The 18,616-nt window shown below is 33.8% G+C and overlaps 1 protein-coding gene across 1 annotated transcript; it reads left to right on the top strand.

Annotated features, from left to right (window-relative positions):
• The first annotated feature begins 5,780 nt into the window (after nt 1-5,780).
• On the top strand, nt 5,781-15,916 carry LOC100369389 (protein LKAAEAR1-like). The gene is made up of 6 exons (XM_002739739.4): nt 5,781-6,120; nt 9,528-9,635; nt 10,479-10,633; nt 12,877-12,934; nt 13,614-13,736; nt 15,504-15,916. The coding sequence occupies exons 1-6, from the start codon at nt 6,103-6,105 to the stop codon at nt 15,567-15,569; spliced, it is 528 nt and encodes a 175-aa protein (XP_002739785.1). The 5' UTR covers nt 5,781-6,102; the 3' UTR covers nt 15,570-15,916.
• Nucleotides 15,917-18,616: the final 2,700 nt, after the last annotated feature.

Genomic DNA, 18,616 nt, shown 5'->3' with positions numbered 1-18,616 from the left:
TAACTACTTTTTACTTATATAACATTTTCTTGATCGCATTTTGTACATACATGTACATATCGCATACATTGGTGCAGATTTGTAAGTGAAGTTTACATTACAATCGTAAATTGTAAACTTTGAGGTTACAGGGATGGGAAAGAAATGGCACAGCAAAATAATGCTTTTACCTTAAATTCTATGAAACTACTATATCCGAGTCGTGACTGGAATTGCAAAGCCATCTAAAAATGCCTGTGAAATTGGGAAAAAAATATTTTCCCGAATATCACTGATCGTGAATAACGCCCATCGCGTTTGCGTTTGCCATTTGGGTTGCCTGACGATTTCACATTATCGCTGGTGAGCGGGCGGTGAGCTCGGATTTGCTGGGGGAGAAGCTTCGTTTGTCAACCTGATCCCTACTTCCGATTGAAAAGAGTTTCATCGAAAAAAGGGGTAATTTTCAAATCAAAAATCAGTCACGGTGAAACAGAGGTATTATTTTTTTTACTGATTTGCATAACACTCCGATAATCAATTTGAACCACTCGGTGTCGTTATATGTAACCATAGTGATAGGAGGACTGTGATGTAACGATAACGGTACGGCAGATGTCCATAATACTAGTACATTAGACTGTCGAAATGTCTCGAACCTAATCTGTTTTTAACTTCAATGAAATGCCACAAATTAAAATGCCGAAGGCGTTTTTTTTTAAATGCCGTCGGCTTTTACAGCAAAGGCCGCAAGACCCGCGATTTTGGGGTTCATGCCATGTTACTCAAGTTATTTTTAGTTGTTAAGTCACCTGATATATTACGTTTATATATTGATCATTGTCAAATTATCGCCGGTTTGCATTATTCTGTACACCTATTCAACAGAGCCGTGAAATAGACCATTTTCCGTACACTGCGAGAATCACGCGTTATGCGTGAAATCGAACGTAAAAACAGGACAAACAAAGGTCATAGCGTCGTAGTGGCGTCAAACATCGCGTGGGATTCGACAAACGCGAAAGTATTTTGGGAACATTTCCATGCTTAATAACATTTGATGATAGGCAATTTCGATTAAGTAAGGGTATTCGGAAGCAATATTCCTCTGTCGAAGATCGGCCGGTCGATGTGAGCTACGAAATAAAGAAATTCGAGTTCAAAATCAAATCGTTCGATTTTTGCGGCAGACGTTCGACGCGCGTCTTTCATGCATCTCGCGAGATCTCGCAATTGTACGGAAAATCACCTATTGTCGGTAGAGATTAGCCTATCATGCGTTCACAACGCGGGACATGTGGACGTTACCTCCATTTGTACTAATAGTCATTTCAATTAAATACTATTACCTGCGTTTTGATGAGTGAACTTGACTCGTTCGGGGTGGATTTGACGACCATCTTGTATGTAATTATTGATTATTGATAATGTGTGCGCATATTATTGACTCACGTGACAGGGTAACTTTATAACAACACAGTGTGTACAAAGTTCACATACTTATCTATAAGTGTTACTCTGTCAATGTATTTTACCTGGTTTACATGTGCTATCATGACTGATACTTTTTACCACTGAAAGCATTAGTTTGAATGTGATACGACATTTGGTAGGGATCTGAAAATGCTGAATTACTTGAATAAATACAGAATACAAAAATATGTTCGAAAAATTGATTGCTGATTATTGCTCAGTTTTAATAGCTGGTGAGATCTCCCACACATCTACCAGTAAGGATAATTGTATATATAAGATAAGATAAGATAATTCTTTATTACAACCTTATAGAATGAATTACATATCTATTTTGGTTTATGAAATGCAATAAAGGTGTTAAAATAAACATAACAAGTTTGATATCTAAAATCTACTACAATACAGTTACATGAAATAATGTAAAAAAAAATAGTAATGACCCATTAGGTGGTTTTCTCTAATGGTATTTGCTGTTTTTATAAATTTGATAAGCTCTGTTAGTAAATATTTGTTGTTTGTATTCAATATATGAATGAATTTTTCTTTGTTTGTACAGTGTTGAAAATTGTTAATTTTCCTTGAAAAATGTGAATATAACAACTCTCTTTCATCTGTGTAAAGTTCACATTTTGTGATGTAATGAATTTCATCCTCAAGTAGGTTGCATTTAGTACATTTTCTGTCTTCTGTTTTTATTTTTGGTCTTTTGTGCCTTCCCATCTCGATGTTTAGTTTATGAGCACTTAGTCTCAATTTTGCTAATAGACCAATGTTTTCTTTATTATCAAGGATTTTAATGTATGGTTCAGTATTTATATTTTTCTTCAGTAATGTATAAGTTCTTAGTTTTGAATCTGGTCTTTGATTATCTTGGTTCCATTTATAATTGTAATATGTATTCATTCACTTTTTGTTTAAACTGGTCTTTTTTAATTGTTTCTAAATTCTTAATATCATACAGCTGTTTTATTTTATGCAGATTCATTAACCATGTGTCATTATATTTGTTTTGTTGTTGATCTTTTATTGCATCATATACTAGACTGATTGGGCCATTCTTAATAATATTTTGGTAGTATACGATTCCATTCAGTTGTATGTTTGCTAGTAATGGTAGTCGTCCAATTTCCATTCTACTACCAATGTTACTTGTTCTGTTATTAACATTTAATAATCGTCTACAGAACATTAAATGGTGTTTTTCTGTACACGTTTTGTCCCAGTACTCTGGTCTGCTATTGATTCCCCAAATTTCTGCAGCATAAGTTAAAATTGGTGTCTGGATGTCCTCAAATAATTTCAATTGTAAAAGCATGTTTAACTTGTTTGATGTTAATACTGGTTTGATTGCTGCATCAGCTTTTTTTGCTTTATCTACCAATCTTTCCATGGTCATGTTCATTGCTCCATTTATATTAAATGTTACCCCTAGATATGTGAATTGGTTTGTTTTTTCAATCGTGTTTAGCCCATATGAGAATTCTGTATTTTTTGATTTATGACCATTTTTTGTGAAAATCATAATTTTTGTTTTTCTCATATTCAACTGTAAACCCCATTGTTTTGTATATTCATAAAGTGTGTGTAATGACCTTTGTAAGTCTTCTTTGTTAATAGCTGTTAGAACAATATCATCAGCGAATAGAAGTGAAGAGATGTTTTGACTATTTAGGTTTGGACTATTCATTGTACAGTTATCAATGTTGGCTACCAAGTCGTTTATAAAAATGTTAAATAATGTTGGGCTTAATGGACACCCTTGTTTGACACCTTCTTGCATTTTAAAGCTCTCGGTCACTTTGTCATCTAATTTAATTTTGAATTGCATATTCATATACATATGTTTTAGGACTCGATATGCACCACCACATATGTTGTTTTGTAATAATTTTATGAATAGTCCCTCTCTCCAAACTTTATCAAAACATTTTTTTAAGTCTATAAAGCAAGTGTAAAGCTTTTTGTTTTTTGATTGGTATTTTTTGATCAGTGTATGTAATGTCAGTATATGATCAGTTGTTCTGTGATTGCATCTAAAGCCGGCTTGGTTTTTATGGATTATGTTGCTGGTTTCAAGATGTTGTGTTATACGTTTATTTAAAATTATTGCAAATAATTTTCCAATTGTGTTACTTGTTGATATGCCTCTGTAATTGGCCGGATCATATTTGTCTTCCTTTTTATGTACTGGTGTGATTATATTTGTGTTCCAACAATCTGGATATTCTCCCCTTTGTAAAATGATATTAAAAATTTTTTGTAATGCTTCTGCTATTAATGGATGACTATGCTTTAGCATTTCAGATGGGATGCCATCAATTCCAACTGATTTTCTTGTTTTTATCTTTTTCAAAGCTTCATTGATTTCTTTAAGTGATATTTCAGTGTTCAACATATTATTTAGGAAATTCATATTTTCTAATTGCCTTAATAGTTTCTGTATTTCTGATTGTCTCTTTTCTGAAGTACTAGTATTTTGACTGATATTCTGGAAATGGTTTATCCAATCATTGTATGGTATTTCAGACACAATGCTGTCTTGTTTTCTCTTTGTGTATTGTCTTATTACCTCCCAAAATTTCACTGTATTTTCTTCATTATCCAGGTTGTCTAATTTTTGTTTCATCATTTGCCATCTTTCCTTTTGAAGTGTTTTGACATATTTTCTGAATAGTTTTCTTTCTTCATGATATACTTTTCTCAAGTTTTCATCATAAGGTCTCTGTTGTATGTGCTTGGCAAGAGTTTCTAGTTGTTTCTTCATTTTCATACAGTTTGAGTCAGTGCATTTTACTTTACTTTTCTTAATGTTTTTTCTGTGTTTTGTCTTTTTTATGTTACATTTTTTGGCAATGTTTTCTAATAAATTTTGAAATTTTTGGGTTATCTCATTTACATGTTTTTTTGTAAAATCAGTTTCTGTAAATGACTTTATTAATTGTTCACCTTCTTTTGTTTTTAAAAATATCTTGTAAATATCTGTTGCTGACTTCGTCCATTTATAGCTTCCTGGGTGATTTTGCAGGTTTTTGTTTATGTTAAACTCTGTTTCTGTAAATGTTGGCATTTGTATTGTTGTTGATATTGGACAGTGGTCACTTCCTGGTACTAATGTTTTGACTTTAAAGTTCAAAATATATTTACTTAATCTATTGTCAGCTAGAAAGTAATCAACAGTGCTGGCACCTCCATTGTCCGCATGACAAGTAAAGTGACCAAGTATGTCACCATTATATCTACCATTCAATATATGTAGTTGATTATTTTTACATAGTTGTATAAGGTGATCTCCAAATGTATTTTTCCTTGTGTCCATTTTTTTTCTCTTTTTCATATCTTTTTCATAAATATAATTGTCTGGCATTGGAGTATAATTGTCCTCATAATCTGTTATTGTGTCAATTAAATTTTTAGTTCTGGCATTAAAATCGCCTTGTATCATTATTGCACCTTTCTCTTTGTAATTTTGTATTTCTTGTTCAATAGCCTGGTAAGGGTTCATGTTCTATAGCTGCAATGTCTTGTAGCTGGTTGCCATATTGATTTTAACTGCCAGATCACGATACCCTTACTCTGTAGGAACTGTCTGTACTTATTGGTCGGGGAAACATTATTGTTGAAAATGGCAACATCTTTCTTCCTTTATGTACCGGCAAATTGATGAAAATTTCATGACATTTTTTTAGCTGGAATATTTTTAACTCAAGTAGAATGTGTAGAGATTGATATATTTTTATCTAAGTAAAAGAAAACTTTTTATCAAAACGAGCCCAGACGAAGTCTTCATTTCTCAGTGACTTGTCATTTGAGTAATGTCATTACGAAGAACGTTTTTCAAAGAACAGGGATATTCCTCCAGAGTTTAAACGAGAATTTTTATTTTTGTGTTTCTTTATAGGAATTGGAGTGGCTGTATTTGGATATTTCCTATTTCTGAACTATTTTCTGTTTTTTTTTTCTACTAAATTAATGAAATAGATTTCATTAATGTTAACTGAAAATGGTTTTTTTTAGTATTCAGAGATAGATTCTCGTAGATATTTCATGTCGAAATGTGAACAATTTATTGCTGGAAAAACATGGGTTTACTGAAGCTGAGGTTAGAAAATATACTTGTCTGCCTTCTACAATTAAGGCAATTTCAAAATTCAAAGAATGTTAAACTGAATGATATAGTTATTCTGTTTTACAATAATTTTATCAAATCTTGTTCACAATTTGACGACGTATTCAACCTGGCAGTTTTGTTGACAGACGCGATAAATCAGAGACTTCGGTCGCTGGTGGCGCTCACATAAATACTGGAGCCATCTACCGAACAAACAAACGGTCACCTGGAAACGCACTTACTCAACGCGTCTTTTGATTGGTATTGTTGTTTACCTTTGAATTTTATACAGTTTATAGCGATCCTGCCAACTCATCAATGGCAACATTTTTGTGATTTGAAATATTTGCGCCCGCGAGTCTGTTTAACCTGTCAATTTATCGAAGTTTTGAACGAAAGTAACAAAGAGTGGCCGAGCCCCCTTTCACACACGGCCTCCATGTTGTTTTAATTGTGAACAGAAAAGGAACACCACAGTCTTGCGCAGTACTCGTGCTATCGTTGCCTTTTTATTTTGGACTATATCGTAAGACATCAACATGCCAGCGAACGGAAAGGTGAGTTTATATGATATTACGACGGAAAGATTTCAATGTGTTAATTTAGTTTACAAAATACAGTCACAAGAAGATCATTGACTGAAAAAACGAGATCCATGCAATATCGAGCAGATACAATGTTAGCTCTGTGTACGCAGGGCTAATACAATGTACAAGTGTCCTCTCATCCTTAACCTGAAGCCTAACAGGCTAACCCTAACACTCCAGCCCACCCTTCCCCAATGTAATTCAATTTGCCATACAAATAACTATAAGTGACACGAAGAGGGATGGGTAGAGCACTGGAGGGGCAGAGTAAGGATTAGAGTTATGCCTATGGATGAGGGAGCCCTGTGAAACTCAGTCTATTACAATCTATTGTTTTGTAAACAGGGCTAGTTTATCGAGAGTTTATCATTTTAGTTTGAAGTTTGAATACTGTGGTGGCGTTGAGATTGGTTGTAGTTTTGGCAGTTAATATTTAAGGGTGTAGTAGAAATTTCCAGGAAGTAAAATCACACTAAATTGTTTCTATAGAAGAATTGTTTTAAACCATATCAAAGTATATATTTTATGGAAGCTCATGATTCACACTGATTATAACTTACTGTTACGTTAGATGTATCTTTATGAGCACAGTCAGCTGGCGCACTAGTGATAATAAAATAAATGGATATTTACTATACAACATGAAACTAAATAAAGAAACAAGTTGTGAAACGCGTTTATCAGATTCCTAAAAATCAGCCAAAAAATAGCAATCTTTCACAGCCAAACCATACATTGGTGTATTATTAAGCCAATTGCTAATAAGATTTGATCGAATTAATCGTTTTTGTGTAGAAAAATCTTTTGCATACGAGCACCTAATTACGCAAAGAACATAAAACATAAAACAAGAACACTTTCCTGGGGTATTTGAAACTGAAATTGTCATCTTACTGTAAAGCATTTTCTGATTGGTGACTGACTTTGAAAGACAATTTTTGGTTTCAAATACCCTGGGAACGTGTTCTATGTTCTGAAAACCGCGTTTCACAACTTAAAGATGGCGTCCTCCATATAATAAATATCACGTTTATTTTATTATCACTTGTGCGCCAGCTGACTGTGCTTGTGAGTATTCTCTAAGACAGACCGGAAACAAAAACGAAACAAAGATTTTTCAAGTTAGCGTGGGGGAAATAACGTTGCTAAGTATTATCGTCAGGGAAAGCTATTGTTTATGCTAGTCTGTGATTGGTTGCTGGCACTGTTTGGGGGATTTTGACCAGTTTGTGACGTAGGCTTGACTTAGAAAATGCTGGCTGAGTGTATTTGATTTATCAATTTGATGTCTAATGAATATACACTAATTTGCATATTGATAGATGAATAGTGGAGTTGCTGTGTTAATTATTTAAATGATCATAAAATCTGTGACTAATCTTTTGATGTCAAGTAAATTGTATTTTATACTTGACTGTGTGTCTGTCTGTGTGTCTGTGTGTGTGTGTGTGTGTGTCTGTTCCACTGATATCTCAAGAACCATACATTGATTTTAGATGAAACTTAGTGCATAGATGCTCTGGGCCAATGCGCAGATTTGATTAGGTTTTGGTAAAAATCTGTGCATATTAGTTACCTAATTTGCATGATAATTAGCTGATTTTTAGCTGTTTCATGATTGTTGCACTGATATCTAAAGAACCACTCATTGGATTTTGATGAAACTTGGCACATAGATGCTCTGAACTAATGCGCAGATTAGTTTTGGGTAAAAATCTGTGCAATATTAATTACCTAATTTGCATAATGATTATTCAATTTTTGGCTTTTCCACTGATACATGTATCTCAAGTACTAATCATCACATTTCAATAAAACTTGGTACATAGATGTCATAGGACACTGCACAGACCTGATAGTTTTCAGTGTACTATCAGTACATATTAATTACCTAATTTGCATAATTAATACATTTTCAGCTTTCGATATTTCAAGTAGTAATCATCACATTTCAATGAAACTTGGTACATAGATGTCATATGACACTGCACAGACCTGATAGTTTTTAGGGTAATATCAGTACATATTAATTACCTAATTTGCATTATTAATTAATTTTCAGCTTTTGATATTTCAAGTAGTAATCATCACATTTCAATGAAACTTGGTACATAGTTACTTAAAGACTGTGCAGAGGCTTGATTAGTTTTGGGGTAAATATTTGTGCATATTAATCACCTTATTAGCATATTAAATTAGTTAATTTTCAGCTTTTCGCCTGATAACTCAAGTACTGATTATCATATTTCAATGTGACTTGCTACATAGATCCTCTAGGACTATGCAGAGACCTGATTAGTTTTAGGGTAAATAATTGTGGATATTAATTACCTAATTCGCATAATTAGTTAATTTTTTCCATGAATGTTCCACTGATATATAAAGAACCACTAATTGGATTTTAATAAAACGTTTATCACATTTCGATGAACCTAAGACTATTACCTAATTAAAATAATTAATTAACACTAATATCTCAATTACTGATCATCACATTTGAATAAAATTTGGTACATAAATGCTCTAGAAGAATAGACAGGCCTGATTAATTTTGGGTTGAAATTTGTTCATATTAATTCTCTCATAATAATTCATAGTTTTTTTGTTCTAATCACATTTCAATGAAACTTGGTACATAGATATTACATTACGCAGGTCTTATTAGTTTTACACTCAAATCTGTTCATATCAGTTACCTGATTTACATAATTAGTTTTCAGCTATTCCATCAATATCTCAAGTACAAGTAATTTTGAATTAATTTTTAATGTGTCTTCAATACTCTCAGCACACGGGAGTTCTTTCTAAGCTTTCTTTGATTAATTTGTTCCCTTTATAATAGAGCTCGAAAATTTTAATAGAAAAATTAGATATATCTATAGATTCTATAAAGTATAAAGTTTATTTTTATTAACATTTGTCAAAAACTCTACTAAAAAACTCAACTTGTGGTTCCATGTTAATACTAACCAGGATAGCCCTACAAAATAAAACTGATTTGAAAAGGACAAATTAAGTTCTTAACATTTATTAAAAAGTGGTCAGAAACACTCAAATGTAATACACACTGGAAAGCAGATATGTCACCAGGAATAAGTTAAAAAAAGTATCACTATCAGAGCAAAATTGCAAGCCTTTGATTTTAAGGAATGGAAGAAGCAATTGAAACAAGGACCATGACCACAATGTTAGCAAAACATTCATAACTTAGAAACCAGCTGCTTCTGGTTGAACAAATACATTGTATGGTATAATATATGTCATGCAGTCATGCAGATGATGCTCATTGCTAAGAAATGTCAGAGATAATTACTGTTTTTTTTTAAAGTGTTATCATTCATTTCATTGTTGATATGTATGTCTCTTGTGCTTTTCAGGATGCAGATGATAGTTCTGATGGCAAGTTTAAAGCAAAAAACAAAAAAACTCTAACACAGAGGGAGCTATCTAATTTAGCACCACAAGAAAGAAGCAAATACTTAGCGGTAAGTGTCTCTTAGTAGTGCAGATTATTCTGAAATGGTCATTTTGTTGTTGTGTGATTTCACAAAATGGTGTAATACACTACCTATACAGGGAACTCACCACGGTGAGCAACAGAGGTCGGCCCGGATTAGCACTCAAAATTAACAACCGCCACGGAAACTATAGTGGCATTCACGTTAGAGATCTCGGCATGTGTCGAGACTCAGGACCGAGTCGGCACATGTGGTAACGTGTGTGAACGATCTGGACCGAGTTGGCACGTGCTGAAAAATTCGGTCCCATTAGATACTCGGGTCCGAAACTCGGCACTTGCCTAGATTTTCTGCCTGAACGCTCGGAACAAACCGAAATCAACAAATTCTCTCCGTGACTGGTGTTTTAGGCCGAGTATACATGTACAATGTATCTACCTGTTTTGATACAAAGGTCATGATTACTTGTCCTAAAGATCGTGTAATGCTATGAAAACCAAAAAAAAACTGAGATGTTAATTTAAAGAATAATCATTACAGTACTAGAAATATTTAATTTTCATCGCTAGGTAAAACGTTGTCTTTCACAAAGTTCAGTTTCTTTACATTTGATTCCACGGAGTAAGAAGAGTGATATTAATTGAGGACTGCTATGTTAGTTGTTGGCTTCATTACTACACATGTGAAATAGTACAGTAATAGCTTTAGATTTTGTGTAATATTTCCCTTAATTGTAATTTTGGTCATTGAACCACAAAATATCCCACCAGACATTCCTGTTGTTGCACTATCTAGTGCATTATATAGCATTAAAGCATGTTGTGGGAAAATACAATATAAGTGAAATTCTCTTATATTTATTGTATATAGTATGAAGAACCTCCTAAACATGTTGCTGAAGCCATGGCAAAGACAAAAACTAGATTGCTTGAGATGAAGAAAGAACAGAAACAATCATTGAAGCCAAGGCCAATAGAAGAAGAATTGGATAAAGAAAAACATAGTAAACTGATTGGACAGTTGAAGTAAGAATTAATGAATGTTGTATCCACAGTACATTAATTTCTGTTGTCATATATCTATTATAATGAATGGATACAAGAACAAAAGTTGTCACTTGCTGTGTTATTCAATGTGTTCTATTGGTTCTATCAGCATCAAAATAACTTTGTGTTCACATTAACAAATACACTGTTGTTTTCATCAAATACGTCAGTGTTTAGCATTCCTTCTAATGCCATGGATCAGATAAATTACCGGTAGTTACAGAATATCATAATATGTTGTTTTGCGAATAACTTACTGTAGTTGTCTGGGTAAGCGCCAGTGTCCTGAACATGAAAATTTGCCAAAAAGAGAGGGTTGGGAGAATACCCGGACATCCCCTGCAAAAAAATTTACAACACGCAGATCGAACTAGTATAACAAAAATAATTTATTGCTTATAATGTGACAAATAAACCAGAAATAATAAAAATCGACAGTGAGGAATCATTGGAATTAGAATTTCCTCGCCGCAATCATGTTCAATATGTGTGAACTCAAAATGAATTAAAATGTCAGATACAGGATCAACAGTTATACACGAATAATAATAATTTACACAGTAAAAATTACGAAAGTTCATAGATGTTTGAAAAAACTTCTCAGATCTATATTTGCATGTTCATTGCCATCTTCGTCAAAGTCAAAAGGCTCAAGTTCAAGTTTGCGTCACTGTCGTTGACGAACAAAATCCCTACAGCTTCTTCCTGAAGTTCGTTGATGTCGTCCCACACGATTTGTACTTAGCACTTTTAATCCACAGATTTCGCTGTCTGTCAGCATGGCACGTCTAATCACAATAAAGAGATAAGAAAAATGGGGTCACATGCAAACTACTCTGCTCTATCATCTTTGACCTTTAAGCATCTGCTTTACTGATTGGCTAAGAATGACACCACTACTAGTGTTTCATCATAGAGGTTAAATCATCATCGTGACATTGCAAAATTGATGGCCCCAGTTATGGATTCGCAAGCTGCTACCAAATATTTTATAAAGCCAAATCAATATGCTTTCAGCCACTCTCCCAGGTATGAGTTGCTACAATATTGCAACATTGGTTCATTATCGATGACGCTAGAGCCGAACAGTGTGACACTTGCTTTGCGGCTCTCGATAGACGATATTGCTTGAATCGTTTCTAAGGAAACACAAACCAAATGGCCCTTTTCAGGGCCACGACGTATTTAAAAAAGAGAACTACTGTTTCTGCTTTAATATACATTTTGTAGACTTGCTGACTGTTATGATTCTGATAAAAAACCTTGAAACATAAATGTTAATTATGTAAACAGCAGTGCCCTAAAGGCAGAACGCGAAATTATCTATTTTGCTGTCACGGCTATTCAGCGTTCAACGCTCGTTTTATGCAATTGACATTTTTTTTTTTTAACAGAAACAGTCAATTGTTAATACAAAGAACTCAAAATAAATTTTTTTAATTTTCTTTATAACAAGTGTAGAAAAAAAAAACCTGGCGTATGCCCGAATATAACCTCAATTTCTTTATTGTATCAAAATTAGTGGGTGGGCGTTTGCCTGGGCATGGTTAAACCAAACAACTATGGTACATCATTGTAATTTGCAGAAAACCCAATTCATCCAGTCCTCGCCTACATGTAAATTTCACATTGGTAACCTCTTAACACATTTCAATATGACCATCAACCAGTAGATAAAACCAACAGTGGTAATTTGCAAGAGCAACTTAAAAATCTTTAGTATTATATTACCTTTAGTAAAATATTGAAAATGAATAAAAATAAATAAATCATTGATAGAGGGCGTTTGATGCTTGCATTTCTTGTCCACATGGTGTACTCAAGTTTGTAACAGCGTGAGCCGCATTTAGAATCTGATTCACCCATTAAACAACTGTGCTAAAAACGACAGTTTTAAAAACTTGCTGAGTACCTGTAGTCTTGTATATAGTCAGATCTCAAATACTGTATTTGAATAATTTTTACTGGGTTTAAATTTCACTGATTTAGCATTTCAGGCATATTCAGTGGGTTTTAAATTCATGGTTTTATCATTTAGATAATATATTCTATGCTCAATTAATTTAGCGCATTTCCAGTCAGCGAAATAAGCAAAATTGAAACCCAGTGAATAATTAATCCCTTTACAGTATCCCAAATTACTAGTATATAGACTGTATGTACTTAAAAATAATGTCAGTATAAACTGCTATTAAATTGATACATCTATTTTGTGTCTACAGAGCTGCTGAGGCCCGCAATAGGCTACGTGTTATGAGACTCAGATATAATGCAAATAGAGTAAGTGTCTGACTAACCATAGACCCTCAATGGACTAACACCTATGATTACACATGTATATGACTTTGTGTGATTCGAACAACATAGTACATGTACACGCCTTCAATTCAACTTACATGTGCACGATAAAAGCAATACTGTAACTTTATTTTTGCTTGGAATTAATTTTCGCTGGAGGAATGATTCAGTGAAAATAAAATCCCGCGAATCTACCAGTTTTCTTATATTTTACATTCAACTTGTCAAAAATCAGTAAAAATAAATTCCACACAAAACACCCAAAAATCCTCTACAGTGAAAATTAATTCTAGCTAAAATAAAGTATTTTACAGTCGTTTGCTGTGCAGGTCTTATGGACATTGTTGTCTAGAAAAATGTGAACAATTTTTAAAGCCCCACGAAATCTTTTTTTTTTGTCTTGATCAACATCCATTTATAGCCCAAAACCCAAATTACCGGTAGTGAACTTGTTTTATTGTTATTCATTACAATCAAAAAACAAATTACTGAGATGATAGCTATCTAAATGCTCTATCTCCTGTCGGTGGTCGAATTAAAAAAATGGGAAATCAAAAATAATTTTTGCAGACAAAGTTAGGTGGTTGAATTAATGAAAGGACTATGATAAATCGTGAATGAAAACAAATTCTGTTTTGAGTTAAAATTTATTTTATTGCAGGCAGAAGAAATAAAGCATTTGATAGCATGCCAGCCAACGTCATTGAAAGCAGTTAGGTTGCAAGCATTGGTACCACCTTATCCAGAGAATAGCAAATCAGGGGATAACTTAGACTCTATGCAGGTGAGTAGTATGGACTATGACTGTATTTGCTCTGTGAGAATCACATAATCAGTGAAAGTGCTTATAAACCAAAACTTATCGTATATTACCATATTTAATTTACATCACTCATTGCAAAAGATTGGCCATAGATGATGCTTCAGCACCTGGACAATTTTTTGATGGCCCAAATACACAAAAACGCGGTGCGAATTTTATTTTCAAGTGCCTGAGTTTTTGAAATACAAACCAGTCAAGGGCAATGTTTCCGATAAATACAGAAGATCATTAAAATGTAACTTATTAGGATAATATACAGACCAACATTATTCATGTATATATGTACTACCAATAGAACAAATTTGGTAATTGCTTTCCCTGTAACATTTGGTTGAATATCACTAATTATAAACATAATTGTACCTACATGTACCTGGGCGATGGTACAGTGGTTAGTGAGTTTACCAAGCTTCAAGGAGATTCTAGGTTAAATTATAAACATGACTGTACCTACCTGGGCGATGGTACAGTGGTTAGTAAGCTTCAAGGAGATTCTAGGTTAAATTATATACATAACTGTACCTACCTGGGTGATGGTACAGTGGTTAGTGAGTTTACCAAGCTTCAAGGAGATTCTAAGTTAAATTCTCAGAGTCCACTGTTTAGTCAGCTGAGCAGTATTAGTACAGTCTGCCTTGTCTTCTAAACATGTGGTACAACTCTACTCTTATGGCCATTTAATATTTGTCCCCACATTCCCGTTTACATACTATATAGTAGAAAAACAAACATGGCAACCCGGGAGATTGAAAAGTCATTTGTGATGCTAGGAATGTGTTATGTGTGATGAATTTGTTGCCAAATCACAGGGTCTGGAGTCAAAAAACTTACCGGTAGTCTGATCAGATGCATTTCAAAGTGTAGAGAGCAACCACATGCAGTATTTCAAACTATTTGCAATTCAATTCGATCATCCCCCATGCATCACCACATTGCATTGTGGGATATATATGTACCGCTGTTTTAGAAAAGTCACTGGTTTTATTGCCTGAACTTGGATACACATACTGTAAAACATGTCATTTTAGCTGGGAACATCAATAATAATTCAAAATTAGCCAAACAATTTCGCAATCAATGATAGACTAAGTGCCCCCAAGTTGTAGGATTCTCTCCCATCCATGTCATTTTAGCTACATGTAGCATAGTTTTTTATCAAATTTAGCTAATCTGTAATTTTGATAATTCAAGATGCACCTAATTTAAAAGAAAGTATTTTCTCACAATGTGATTGTGTTAGCACTTTAGCTATATTAAGATTGTTTATTGAGTTACAGCAAGTCTCAGAAGTATTGGGGCAGCCAATTTGCAAACTCGCTAGCGAATTGTCTAACTGCTTTGATTTTGGCTAAACAGTTGGCTTTTGAATCTCTGAACCAATCGCTAAAAAAAAATCGACCTCATTACACATAGAACACTTTCCCTGGTATATTTGAAAGTGAAATCGTCATCCAACTGTGGCTGATTAGCTCCTGAAGTAAGATGACCATCCCCTGCTGTTATATAGGATGGCACCAGAGAGAATTGAAAGCCGACCGTTCAGTCAAAACTCAAGCAGTTAGCCAATTCACGAGCAAGTTTGCAAATTGGCTGCCCCAATACTTATGAGACTTGCTGTAAATTTTATAAATGTCATGTAGCTTTTTCAAAGTGTTTTGCAGTAGATGTCATTCTAGTGTTTGCTTAATATGCTAATATAACACCTGTCTTTCATTCCTTGTATTGCAGAGAGAACGAGTTGAAAACATTTTAGAGGATGAGAAGGGTCTTACAATCTGCAGAGATCTGTCATGAATACATCACAATTATCTTTTATTATCTAAGCAATGATTTTAATATTAAGTATTTGAGCTGCATAGTGTAGTAAAGTTTTTTAACTGATACCATCAACTCTATTTGGTCTTTTCAAATAAATTGCTTGAGTATTTTGACTTTTTTGGTCAACTTCATGTTGTTACATTATAATCATGTTTATTGTAAAGGGAATGGCTTGAGATTGTATGTGGGAAAAGTTACTTATTAGAGTGTTACCGATGTGTAATGTATTCATTGTGTGAATCGGCACCTGTATTATACTGTACATACATTTTTACAGCATTTTTCAAATGGAAAGAAAAAATATATATAATTTTTTGATTAAATGTATATTTTTCCTGATTGTGACCTAATGTGAGTGCTTGTGCCAGAGTGTAGAAGATTACTGTGAAATCATTTATTTTCACTACTATATAATTTTGATGTTTTGAGCATACTCACTGGGTTTTAATTATGTTTATAAATTAAAATAATGAGTTCTATTGTTATTTTACATGTTAACATGGATTTTATTTCGTTAATTTTACTTTTTTATTTACAGTATGTGTTCAATGTTAAGAAAACAATTGTCCTTTCTTAATTTATTCTCCAAAACAATCTTAATCATCAGTGGTTAACAAATTACAGCCAAACTTTGGCCCCAATCACCATCTAAAACAACTGTTTGATGCCTAACAGCACTCTGTACCAGCTTTATTGGACTTTATTACCCTGGTGTTTCTTTCATGTTTTAAGGTTGCCATTCTATACATAGCTATCAGTTTATAAAAGCTGAATGTCATTTTAGATAATAGGTGATTTTCCGAACAATTGCGAGATCTCGCGAGATGCATGAAAGACGCGCGTCGAACGTCTGCTGCAAAAATCGAACGATTTGATTTTGAACTAGAATTTCTTTATTTCGCAGCTTACATTGACCGGCCGATCTTCGACAGAGGAATATTGCTTCCGAATACCCTTACTTAATCGAAATTGCCTATCATCAAATGTGGACAGCACATTATTAAGCATGGAAGTGTCCCCGAAATACTTTCGCGTTTGTCGAATCCCACGTGATGTTTGACGCGACTACGACGCTATGACCTTTGTTTGTCCTGTTTTTACGTTCGATTTCACGCATAACGCGTGATTCTCGCAGTGTACGGAAAATGGTCTATTATTATTTTTGATAGAGATTGGCTGCATTTTTTTCCCAATTTTGTTTGTATGCATACAAGACGAAGCCAAAATTAATTTTGTGGTATATGATGATGAACTTTCAAGCTTTTTTTTTCTAGCATCCTCTTTAAGCAGTGTAAATAGCGACTCTGTCCTGACTTTTTTAGTAACAATGGTTACATAAATACAAATTGTTGATAGCATAAATCTTTTATTTTTAACACTTCACCACTTTTGATTGGATGAAAATATAGCAAGATGATTTTAACCTTTGCATAAATTTCAGCTGAAAATTTTGCATCGTTGTCCTTAAATCTCAAGATATGATATGATTTGGAAATTTGCGTGTTGCGTGAAACTTAATATGTAAGACTTCAATGACTGTCCATTGTTTGTTCCTGTGTATCTCAGATTTTGAAAGGTATTATATGAATTGTAAATTTTTCTTTTACTCAAGGGATGAATACAAATCATTTACTCATATGTTGACAATTATGTCAGTAGATTATTTTGATGAATAGATATTAAAATGCAGACAAATGCAATGTTTATGTTGTGTTATATCAAACATCAATCATAAAGTAAGCAAATAACACCGTATAAACGGCAAGGTAAATACTACGTCAAATTATAGTAAACACGTACTGCGTGCATTACTCGAACTGGCGCTCCCGTACAACACCAAATCGCCTAGCTTCACACCACTACACATCTTCCCCTCGGCCACTTGGCATTCCCAAAAAAGGATGCTTAATAACCGAGCTTATTATGTGCAGAGAACATGAAACGCGATCCGCGCTACACAGCGTGGCCAGAATGCGGCAAAGGCCGTCAGATCTGGCTGTAGTAGGATGGTGAAAGTAATGGTACAGCATTATAACAGTGAATAAGTACTGAGAAATAATTTTAAACTCATAGTTGCTGTTGACATAGAAAGTAAAGTAAGCAAATAACACTGAATAAATGGCAAGGTAAATACTATGTCAAATTATAGTAAACATGTACTGCATACGCGACTCGAACCAGCACTTGCGTACGTCAATCATGTTGTTTTATCCTACCGGTATCCCATGTAGCATTTACGTGTGTAAAAACATTGTTCGAAAACGTGTGCTGCATTGATGATCAGCCGTTAAAAATTATCCATAGCATTACATAAGAGCCAATGAGTCATGTATCCATAGAGTGGTTTTGTAGCTTTTGGAATCAAATAGTAAATGACATAAGAACTGGAAGTCTAAAAGAAGTCCACTAACAATATTATGTTGTATGGAGGTATTGATTTGCATGGCCCGAAACAGAAAGTATTTTCCTGAGGGGCACTAAAACTAGGAAAAATTGTACAAACTTATTTATCTTCCTCAAAACTGAGAGTAGAATTTGTGTTTGCAGTTTCTCTGCTATAGAATTTCTGGCCCCCCCCCCCCCCCCACAATGAAATACTGTAAAACATGTTGAAAAAGCGACATGCAATTTTAGATAATTGTGGTAAAATGACGTAATAGCGAAATGTTGATTTTATAGTGAATCTCTCTTGTCTTTGTTGATTTCCTGTTTTCACAATACTTGTCTTTCACCTGCCAAAATAAATGCGCAGTTATCACTTCCATTAAAACAAAGAAAAAACTGTCAAGTGTAATAAGGAAGTGCCCCAGATTATTATGTTTTCTATGTTGTTAACAAAGTGTGTGCGTGTGTGGAGAAAAAGACGTTATTTGGCGGCCATTTTGAAATTATAATGAAATCATTAGCGACATCTTAAATTAGCGAATTAGTTCTCTCACTAAATTTCGCCAAAAAGACATGCTGGCGAAAAAGACATGTTTTACAGTAAATGACATGAAAAAAAAATCAAATTATAGCACTGC

The sequence above is a fragment of the Saccoglossus kowalevskii genome, chromosome 14 (assembly GCF_978046115.1).
Source record: "Saccoglossus kowalevskii chromosome 14, keSacKowa6.1, whole genome shotgun sequence".
In the NCBI taxonomy this organism is placed as follows: Eukaryota; Metazoa; Hemichordata; class Enteropneusta; family Harrimaniidae; genus Saccoglossus; species Saccoglossus kowalevskii.
Note: the sequence above shows the minus strand (reverse complement) of the source record. Positions and strands in the feature narration are given on the sequence as shown.